This window comes from Mangifera indica, chromosome 1 (assembly GCF_011075055.1).
Source record: "Mangifera indica cultivar Alphonso chromosome 1, CATAS_Mindica_2.1, whole genome shotgun sequence".
NCBI classification, from domain to species: Eukaryota; Viridiplantae; Streptophyta; class Magnoliopsida; order Sapindales; family Anacardiaceae; genus Mangifera; species Mangifera indica.
In genome coordinates this window covers 357,207-368,922 of record NC_058137.1, presented here as the reverse complement: position 1 = coordinate 368,922, position 11,716 = coordinate 357,207, and the positions used below count along the sequence as shown (strand labels likewise).

Genomic DNA, 11,716 nt, shown 5'->3' with positions numbered 1-11,716 from the left:
GGGGGAAGAGCAATGGACAACTCTGTATATGTAGGCGAATTGAAAGAGTAGACGGACACCAAAAACCACTCGCATAATTCGAAGGTGAGACACACGTAAAAAAGAGTACCACATCGACGGTGGAGTTTCACTGTGTGTCAGGAGTGGGGCCATACAGATGGTAGGAGCACTTGGCAAGCATGTGAGATCGCCAGCAAGGATTTTAAAAAAAACCTTTTTAAGAAATAATAAAATTATACATTTTTTAAATTTTTTTCCTTATTTTAGTTTGAAGATTTTGAGTGTGCATGAATGATTATGAGAGTTTTGTCCGTATATTGAAAATTTATTTATTTTTTATCGGATACTATATTATATTATAAAATATATTTTAATAAATAGTAATAATAAAATTATAAAAAATCATACATTTTTTACTTTTTTTAAATTTATATATATTTTTACGATGTCATTATTTCTCTACAAATGAATCAATTTTCAGTGCATTTTAGGATTAATGTCAGTTTCCATATGAATTGTTTTGTAAGTCAAATAACAATTTTTCATCCAAGGTTTGATAAATAAACAAATTTTCACATATTAAATTTCAATATTTTAAATTTTCACTTGTTATTTATTGAACCACTTTCCTATTTATCTTTGCTTTTTGTAAAAATGAATGACTATAATATCTTTTTTATTAAAAATATAAAATTGTAATTAATATTTAATATAAATGTTAAATTATTAATATATCATTTATATATTAAAAAACTAATCACTTAAATTAAAAAAATCAGAAACTCTAATTAGTTTTTATATATATTACGCTCTATTATTTTTAAGGTGCTGTTATCATATTTTAATTTAAACTATAAAAATATTGAGATTTTAGAATTTTGAAAACATTTTAAACTTTTTTTTCATATTTTAAAAAATCTTTTGAAATTTTTATTAATCTTTTTAATATTTTGAAAAATTATAATTTATTTCTTTAAAATTAAAAATAAAATGAAAAATATAGAGAACAAGAAAATACTTTTACAAAATAACCTTTAAACTTTTTTGTTTAATAAAAATAGATGAAAGGGTAAAATTGCCATTTCAGCAAACATGGGTTGAAAAAAAGTGTTTTATCCGTATTTTGTATTGATAATTAGTGGTTAAACGGAAGGAAAAGAACGTCCACTTGGCAATCCAGGGACACTAAGCTTCGCATGGAAGTCATCCGAGCCTGAATTTGCCGTGACTGCAGAGTGCAGACCCTGCACCCAATATAATATAAAATTAATACTATATTTATTAAGATTATATAATTTTATATTTGGATTATTTTTAATTAACAATTACGCAGTGACATTTTAATACCTACCATAATACATATCAAACTATTTTATTATTATTATATTAACTACCTTTAATTTTGGAATCATTTGAACTCTACATCCTGAATTTTAAAATAATAATTTCTTAATGGATTTATACAACAATTACCTCGCCCTTTTTTTTTTTTAAATTTTAATTCACGTTTCAAGATTTCTTTCGGTTTCGTTCCTGTTCACAGATTTTAAGTAATTTTGAATCTGAAAATGGGAAATTAGTTTTGTAGTAACTGTTTGTACTTTATTGTATAAATTTAAGATAAATATTAAAATACTTATATATATATAATTTTTATTTATTTTTAATTAAAAAACTTAATTATTTTTATTGAATGGGCTAAACTTTAAAACTTTTTTTTGAAACTATTAAACTCTCCAATTTTTTTATATTAAATTAATAAAACTTTTAGATTATTTTATAAAAAAAATTAAATTTTTAATATATTACTATTAAAAATAGTGAAGAAACACAATTAAATTTCTTTGTCTTGTTTTTACTTAAGAAATAATATGATTGGTTTAATATCTTATGATCACCTTTGCTTTTAAATAAACACTAAATTCGACAGTTAAACGGGCTGAAAATAGCATTGCTCTTGCTAATAAAAACATCATTTTTATTTTCAACGGGTGGCCAAATGGCTGAGCCAAAAGACCAAATTCTTCTCCATTAATGCTCTGTGTAGACAGACACAAGGCTAAAGTTTGGTAAAAAAGGTACAAGGACATTTAAACATCCCATTTTCGGCGAAAGCCTGAGAGACCAATAAGCTTTTGATCAGAAAATCTTTTTTACAGCCCAAGGAAGGATACTTGTGGGGACATCTAAATCATCTTTTGGTAAATCAAATTATAATTACCTTTGTCGTTTTAGTCATGTCAAAGGTCGTTTTACATTTGAGATCAAATTACATAACCTGTTCGGACTCTCTTTATTATGTACCCGGTGACTAATAATGGATTCAAATCCAATTCGTTTTATATTTCGTTGGAAGGAATTCAAACTTAAATTAGAATAATCCATGTTTAAGTTTAATCCGAAACAAATAGAATAAATTGAGTTATCAAAATCATTGGTGATAGGTTTTTTTTTCTTTTTACTTTTTATCCGCTAATTCTTTTTTATTAGATCATGTTTATCCTTTCTGTTTCTGTTTGATGGTTCATCTAATAATTAGAATTGGATTTAAATCAAATTTATTTAAGTTTAAATAAATCTAAAATGAGTTCAAACTCAAGTCTAAAATTTTAACATTTTTAAGATTGAGTTTTGAAATATTTAATGTATAAAACTGATAAATTAAAAATTTTAATATAAAATAATATTATTTTGATTAATATATATTAAAACGATATTATTTTAATAATAAATTAGTTAAAAACTCAAATTTAAATCAAATTTAAATTTGACTCTTTTAAAACATACTAAATTTAAACTTAATTATATATAAATTAAATCAATTTAATTTAATTTAAATCTAACCTAACTAACAATTTAGCCACCAATTCAAATGTGTTACAGCCTTAAGAAAATAGAAAGATAATTTTAAAAACAAAATCATAAATGAAGGAATAAAAGGCGTGCTGTGGATGACGTGGCTGCAGTTCAGACTTTACGATTCGGCAGCTTAACTGTCCATCTGTTTGCACGGCCGTCGTTTTCTTTTCACATCATTACGGCATGTCGTTTTCACAGTTTCGCCGGTGTTGGACGGCGCCACTCTCTCGTGGACGCAACATCTCTCCGTAAACTCCATTTAAATAATATTACAGGCACAAAAAAATTTAAATTAATTAATTTTTAAAAACAGAAGAGCAGAATACGTGGTAGGGTCGTGTTTACCAGCAGAAGGAATTCTCAGGTCCATACATCTCAAATCTACAGAGAAATTTATTTGGGCACTCGCATTCTAAGCCGTCAACCGTGTGATGAACTAATCGTATGATTTACCTCACTTATGTGCGCGTGAAGGTCTGATTATCACGTGGGACGGCGTGCGTTGCATGAACTGTTTTCCGTTCAAACACAAGGGCTAAGGAGAAAAACAAAAAGAAAATAAACCTTTAATGATCCTTTTGTTTGTGTAAAAGCTAATAAAGCCTAAATGGTTGCTTCTTATTTTCGCTAATAACTTAAAAACTTTTCCCGCCGAAAGTAGGGAAAATATGACGTCGTTTTCATATACTAGGCCAGCATAATGTGACACGTCCCTAATATTTGCTTAAAATCAATTCCCACAGCTAAAATGTGTGGGTCGAAGAGAGAATTTTGTAGACCCCGCAAAAAATTATTCAATAAGAGTTGTAGATTAATTGACCTTCTTCCAAAAATTTTGATTATGATTTAATTGGACTGTTAAATTCACCTTGAATTGAAGAGATTGTGATCATTTTTTGGGTTAAATTTGATTGGGTCAAGTCTTAAAAAAATCATCATAAGTTTTTGATTGGTTTAAAATTAAAACTTTATTTAAAAATACTTTTAATTTTGAATTTCATTGAAAATTAGTTAAACTCGTTTTATTCTGTTCTGTGCATAGCTTTATAGTATACTAGTGCCTATCAATTCTAAGGGTTTTGACACTGCCATCGGCAAGATGTTGCTTTGTAGTTCTTTTGTTGAGTGAAGACAAATAAGAAGAAGAATATGTAATGAGACGGGCGGCGCAGGCAGTTGCAAAATTTGAAACCCTAACGTGGGCTGATGCTTAGTATTATGATTTGAAGTCAATAAATAAATATTTACCCATTTTGAGAAGCATTACCATTTCGACAAAAATTTGTCTCTTTATCCGGTATTGATCTGCAAACACTCGAATATAAGCACCGTCGCTACCCAACAAAGAGCTGCTCTTATTTTGCACTTCCATTTTGCCCTCATTTGTCGAATAGGATAGATGTAAATTGGACTTGTCCGAGTTAGAATCTAATTTAATTTAGACTATCCTTCTTCCGGTAAAATTGCCATTTATTTTCTAAAATTATGGTGATGGGTTTGATTAGACAGGTATAATTGCACAACTGTTACGAGGCAGTCTTGTAAATCATTGCAAAATTTTAAAAATAAAATTAGGGTTTGGCATGCGGTCGGATCATGCATGCCTGCCTGCCTTAAAAATGGCATTTTGATTTCTGATTTTGTTCCACTGTGGTGGATGGTGGCGGTGGACCCAAATCCTGCCCCGCCTTGGTGGACCAAACTATCTAGTGGGCCATTCCTTGCTCTCTTCCTTCCACTCACCAATTTTATGCACAAAAAATCCTCTTATAATAAATCTCCTCCATTTCCTTTGTTATTATTATTTAACAATTATTCTTCTTTCTTGCTACCCATCTTACGGGTTAGAGTTGAGCTATGTATGTAACTCCTCAAGTTTATAATAACCCATGTTTATAATGATTAGTTTAAATTTATTAGAATTATTCAATAGCATAATATTAGAGAATCAAATAATATCTTCAAAAATAAATTTTTATCAAATTGAAAATTTTAACTTAAATTTGGTTTTAATTGAGTTTAACATTGAATTAAGTTAAATTAGTTCAGTTTAAATCTAATCCTATTTATTAAAATCAATAATATGATAATATTACTTACTTTAACAATAGATATAAATACGTAAATATAATTATGTGATTAAATAAACATTTATATTTGTTTTTTTTATCAATAAGTAGTGAATGAAGTATTATAATTGTCAATATTCCTAGCACTCTAATTCATCTTCCAAATTTACCAATAATTCATCAATTAAATCATTAAAAAAAGAGGTATAATTAATATTTAAACACAGGTTTTAGTAACAGTTATATTGGTTTGATTCCATCATTAAACTGTGAATCAATATAATTCACTAGGTTAATTCTAAATCAATTTGGTTGGAATCCTAACTTCAATTGGTTTGTCGTTGATAATCAGATAAGTAAGGGTTTTAAAATGATTCTTGGTGACGCATGAATCTTATATTTTACATAATTATTTTGATAATAAGAAGGAAAGGATAAATAGATTTAATAAAGAAAAAGCAAACAATAATTTGACAAACATGTTGTGGTTGGTGTATTTATAATTAATTGAAGCCGTTAAGTTATGACACCAAGTGGAGTCCAGACAGTGAGTGGGTCTTACTTAATAGACTTGTATTTCTTTTGGAGAATATAATATTGTGATATTTTATATACAATTTCAAATTATTTAATTTCATAATAAAATATCAACATCTGTATATCGTAATCTGTATGACTCGTTATTTAGGATTCCTTTGAGTGATCCTTAAGTTTGCTTGTATTATATTATATATATATTTTTTTTCAAAGGCTTGCCCCATGTAAGGTTGAGTAGGTCACCCTCCGTACCCACTTTGTTCTATGGCCTTTTTTTATTTCAACATTTTGGTTTTTTACCCTACGCTACGCTTTTTCAATCTCCGAAAGATTAAAATTTTAATCACATATATAAATAATCAATAATTTTGCCCCAAATTAAGTGGATTTTTATTTGTGTTTTAAAACATAGATTTGACCAGTCCATTGAACCCAAGTCTTAGTGTGTGCAAGGATACAAATCATATCATTAATAAGGTTAGATTCGAATTAAATAAATGTAATTTAAAAATTAATTCGATTTGAGTTTGGATCGGAGAGAGTACAACTTGCTCTAGCTTATGAGTTGGCCAAATAACTCGAATCTATTCGATTTAGTTTTAATGTGAAATATAATTCAAATCATGTTAAACTATTATCAAAATAATATTATTTTATTAATAAGTAATAAATATATAATAAAAATTTACTGCTTCAAATTTTAAGCATAGTAATAAAAACAAACTTAAGTTTTTTAAAAATGAAATTTAATTATTTTATTTTACATTCAAATTAAATTTAAATTTAAAAAAAAAAGTATTTGAGTTGGACTTAGATTATATCAAATCAAAATCTAATTATTAGGCTACAATTCTCGTTAATTACATTATTCTAATTTTTATTTGATCTATTTTAATCTTGTGGTTGGATCTGGTTGAATCTTACCGACTTCCTATCCACAGTTTAAGACCTTATCCGAAAGGGTAGGCCCCAAGGCCCTCACATGCGTAGACACTAACAAATTTTACCAAGAGAATAAGCAGCCAAACTGTCACATGAAATTTGATTTTAGGAAGACTGACAGATCATCCAGTTGTTTTCACTTATGAAGACGATTTAATCAGCACCGCTAAAAGAATAATTTGATCGAATCATAATGTCTTCATGGTGGATTTCAATCAAAAGGAAATCATCACAATAATTGTGAGGCAAAAGGAAAAAGAAAAATAATAAAAAAAGGGTGGCGCCTGAGTTGAGTCAAACCAAAGCAAAAGCACCATAAAATCTTGCATACGTCAAAGCGATTTCTGCGGATTTAAGTTTTCAATGCTCATCATCTTCTCTATGTCTGTCTGTCATGTACTTTTTTTTTCTTTTTTCATAACTTAAACTAGAAATTGATTAGACAATTTCAATTTGAACTTTTCATGAGCTAAAATTTAAATCAAATTTATAATATTTTACGTAAGTTGAAATTTAAATTTATTTAAATTAATATATAATATTATTGAAAAATTAATATTTATTACTAATATGAATAATAATTTTTCAAAAAAATGAAAAGTATTATAAAATAATTAAACAAATTAATCTTGTATTGAACTAACTTATATTGAATAGGTCTTTGACTAAAGAGCTTCAAATGAGATGATTTATGTCATTAGATGGGTAACAATACCACGATTGATTACATAGCTCAAATAGCATGGATCAAATATGTGATACCTATTTTGGGTTCAAATTTATTTAAATTAATATATAATATTACCAAAATAGCCATATACACATGGGTTCTTTTACCAATCAGATTACCCTTGTCATTCTTTCAGTGTTGGTCAAAAGTAGCCGATCATCTGAATTGCTGAACAGAAAGAACGGTTTGAGTGCAGGTAATGACGGGTGTAGGAGAACAGCTGTAGAAAGAAAGAAGCTCAAGTATAATTATTAATTATCAATGATTAATGAAAGAAAGAAAAGGTAGTTAGAAGTAGCATGGGAGAAGGAGAATATCGAGGAACATGTCACCTTGATTAGCGGGGAGGATCCATGAATGGGCTTCTTGTGTTTTGTGCCTGTAGCTTAGTTGTTTTTGTTTTCATGGTGTGTGAGACTGTGACTGTCTAACTGTCTCCATACAGCACTTTGGTAGATTCCTTCGTAAAAGTTTGACCATCTGCCCCCCACTATCTCTTTGACTCATAAAAATGAAATCGCCCTCACCAAATCTGCCCCCAAGTGTTAACCAACCACTTGTTAATAAATCTAAATATTAAATTTGAAGATAACACGTGGGTCACATATCAAAGTTTGCAAATGTTGTGGTAAGGATTGAAATTAAGAGGATAATTTTGTGGCCATGATCATGATAGGAGAATGAATCAACTAGTGAATCTATATGAATACATTGGACAGAAAAAAAAAATAAGTTTTTAATATGATTAGATTTTTTTTTTGTTTCAGAGTTATGTTATTTATTAATCTAATCTAAGAAGAATTTTGGCAGTGTCTCCTTTATATCATACATGAATAGTTTTAATTCTAATCATACAAAAAATAAAATGATTATATGATTTTAATTCAAAGAAGACGATAATTTTTTGAGTTGACTGTTCAATGATTAAAAAAAAAGTGTAATATCCAAAAAAAAAAAAAATTAATAAGACGAAATTCAAAGTGGCTATGCCAACAGGACATTGACATAGAATAGAACCAAACTCAACAAGGTAAATCTTCCATGCAAGCTCATCCACCCCTGGATCCAATAGTGTTGGTGGGCTTTTTGAAGATAACAGGTGTGGGACAGACGTCAAAGTTGGTTACGAAACCCCAGTACAATGAATAGATGTTAATAATAATTTATACAAAGCAGAAAGTGTAAACTTAGAAGAGTAGAATATGAAGGCTTTGTTTCAAAGTTATTATTCTGCTATTATCCAATTTTGAGTGGGTTCAGACGTTATTGGGGTGGTCAATAAATAACACAGTTGACAAAATTAGACTGGAGAATTCAACTGGGATTTTTTTACAGTAACTCACCAACTTTTGAAAATCATGTTCATCATCAGTGGCTACCAGTAATAAGAATGTAATGTGGATCATTAGTACAAGTAAATTTGAGTCAGGTCAAGTTCAATCAATGATTTATTCGAGTTTAACTCGAATCTATAATATCTAATTTGAGTTGATGCGCAATGTTATTAAAGCCCACATTGGATTGAGTGGGAAGTTTTAGAAAGAAGCCTGACCTAAAATTTGATTTGGAACTAAAAAACTATGGCCCATTTGAAACCAAAACCATACAGATTATTTATGTGGTTCATCTTGTTGCCTGCAATTGTTGGAATTCATACTGATCCAGATTACCATAGTGTAATTTGTTCAGTTCAACCGTATGTCGAACCAATGCATCCAATAACCAATATCAATTTAAAAATGGATCCTGACTGAACTAACCACTTAATTCTAATTAGACTGGTTGAAGCTAAAGTAGAAATACTTTGTTTGAAAGTAGTTGCCAATTCAGTTTAAGATCCAAACAGACACAAATATATATATATATATATATATATATATATATATAGATGTAAAATATTTTATTTGCAGTAAAAAAAAATTCCAAATAATAATTGAAGAAGAAAACCAGATTTGCCGATCTTCCATGGACTCGGTGGAATGTGCTGAGGGGATCATTTTGTTGGTCCCGGGTTCGAACGTGGAAGGTTGGTATTCCCATCCAAGGTTTAAAATGACTTATTCCCATTTAACTTCAAGAAAGGTATTTCAAAATACCTTTTCCAATTTTATATGTCTTTGTGGTTTTACGTGCATTGGTTTCTTTCAGCTGTACTGGAAAATTCTCATTCCTTCAAAGCTTTATGATTTAGTTTCAGCTTGTGTAATCCAAATGAATTAAGCTTCGTTTTGGCTGAATTTCTAAACAAAAAGACTAACAATATTATTTGCATAATGTACTAAGTATTTAATTCGATATTTAGATAATATATCATTATATAATTTAAATTCAAGTTCAAACTTCAATGCATGCAATAGTTGGTATATCCAATTTTGAGTATCCAATTTGAAAACTTAAAGGATGTGATATCATAAATTTAAGTGTTATTAGATATATTAATTTAAATATTTAATCAGATATCTTATATAACTTTGAATTAAGATGCCCAATTAGATATAATCCTCCTAACTCAACTCATTGAAGTTTTATTGTTCCAGTCCAGTCCAGTCCATTTAAGTTGATGGGCTTTAGTCCCATAAGCAAGCCTGGGTTATTTGATCTTTCCAGCCACAACTCATCGCTTGCATTGCATCACTGTAAGATCCGGGTCAATTTAATACGCACTCTTCGTACCCAAGTTGAACTAAAATACATCCTTAAAATCAATACTAAAACTAAATTTCGAAATTATTAGCTCAATAAACAAGTCCGCCAAATCCGACCAAGTAAGCTTTATTTATGTAATGAACACATGTAATTAAAAATAACAGAATTATAATGAACACGAGAAGTTGTTAAGTTAGTTCCATTTCATCTACTAATTGGAACCCTATATCTATCTATCTATCTATCTTTGTGTCATTAGTATTTATATAATCACTTACATCTCTTGTCTTCTAAAGAGGATCTAATGACAATTTTTATTTTTGTGCTGCCAAATTATAATAATAATAAATACAAGGATGAATAAAAGTTTTGGAATAACCAATTTAAAAATATAATAATTTTAGTGTTTAATACAAATTGATATTATTTCATAAATGAAGAATATTTAATTGCGTGGAATCTTCATCTTTAATTGCCTTGTAAGCCAAGCAAAAACTGGTAATTAAGGACCGCTAATTAGATAACATGTTTACGTGGACGGTGCAGATGAATTTTCAATGTCACCTGCCATATATAATAAAGCACTTCATTTCTATTTTTCTAATTGATCTCAAAACCTGAACACGATCGAATTTCATCTACAGAAGAAGAAGAAGCGTGAGAGCGATAATGCCAGGCGATAAAAAAGTGGGGGTGGCCATGGACTTCTCAGAGAGCAGCAAGAATGCTCTCCATTGGGCTATTGAAAATTTGGCTGATGACGGTGATACGTTGTATATCATCCACATCAACACCCATGATCCTCATGACAAATCTCACAGTAAACTCTGGGCAAAATCTGGTTCCCGTATGTATATTTTTGTTCTTATAACTAAAACAATCCCTTATTTTCATTATCTGTGAATGAACTGTGATTGTTCTGATGATTTGTTGTTGTTTGGGTTTCGAAGCTCTTATTCCTTTGAGTGAGTTCAGAGAGCCCGAGATTTTGAAGAAGTATGATGTTAAAACCGATATCGATGTGCTAGACATGCTCGACACTGCTTCCAGGCAGAAAGAGGTTGCTTTTTCTTTCATGGGAATGATTTATTTATGTTTTGGTAATATTGGATTGGTGATCACCGTTGGATTATTTAAATCTGACGATGATTATGGATGTGGTGCTGTTACAAAACTGAGTTATGCCCTTTTGTTTTGCTTGGTATCAATCAATTTCAATGTATAAGATGCTTTCATGTTTGACTGTAGGTGAAAGTTGTGACTAAGATTTACTGGGGAGACGCCAGAGAAAGGCTACTTGAAGCTATTGAAGACCTGAAACTCGACTCTATTGTTATGGGAAGCAGAGGACTTGGTACTGTTAAAAGGTATGGACTTTATAAATATATGTGTTTGGTCTGGACACTGTTTTATTGGACTGAGGTGAACTCTGGTCGAACGGGAGTTCCAACCCTTGTCAAGGCAATTCCATATATAATATTTATTTTTTTGAATACCGTTTTTAAATATATATTGGTATGATTAGTTAACTAGTCCAACTATCGGTGTTTGCTAGGTTTGAAAACATTGGTTATGGTTAAGAAATAGGTAATTTTGCTGTCATAAAATTGTGACATGTTTAATCTGGTGGGTTGATGAAATAGGATTCTGTTGGGGAGTGTGAGTAACTTCGTGATGACACATGCACCTTGCCCTGTCACCGTCGTCAAAGCATCTCGGCTTCAGTAATCACTGGTGGCCCTTGTTACAGTAATCTGATTATCCCGACTAGTGCTGGAATTTCAAGATATGTTTTCTGGATTCCAGCTTTCATGTATTGAACATGTTCAAAGTTTATTTAGAACCAAAAAATGGAGGAATATTTTTCAGAAGAATGGATTCTGTATTCGGCTACACAACCTCCTAAATAAAGTATAATTTTTTTTCTAATTAA

General features: G+C 29.7%; 1 protein-coding gene across 1 annotated transcript; it reads left to right on the top strand.

The window, feature by feature from the left end:
- The first annotated feature begins 10,375 nt into the window (after positions 1-10,375).
- Positions 10,376-11,716, top strand: LOC123218793 (universal stress protein PHOS32-like). The gene is made up of 4 exons (XM_044640426.1): positions 10,376-10,630; positions 10,734-10,843; positions 11,032-11,150; positions 11,427-11,716. Exons 1-4 carry the CDS (start codon positions 10,453-10,455, stop codon positions 11,509-11,511), a joined length of 492 nt encoding a protein of 163 aa, XP_044496361.1. The 5' UTR covers positions 10,376-10,452; the 3' UTR covers positions 11,512-11,716.

Coding starts and splice junctions, on each gene's coding strand:
- LOC123218793 (XM_044640426.1), top strand. CDS start 10,453: ATGCCAGGCGATAAAAAAGTGGGGGTGGCCATGGACTTCTCAGAGAGC. Junction 10,844..11,031: donor CTGCTTCCAGGCAGAAAGAG/GTTGCTTTTTCT, acceptor GTTTGACTGTAG/GTGAAAGTTGTGACTAAGAT. Junction 11,151..11,426: donor GGACTTGGTACTGTTAAAAG/GTATGGACTTTA, acceptor TTGATGAAATAG/GATTCTGTTGGGGAGTGTGA.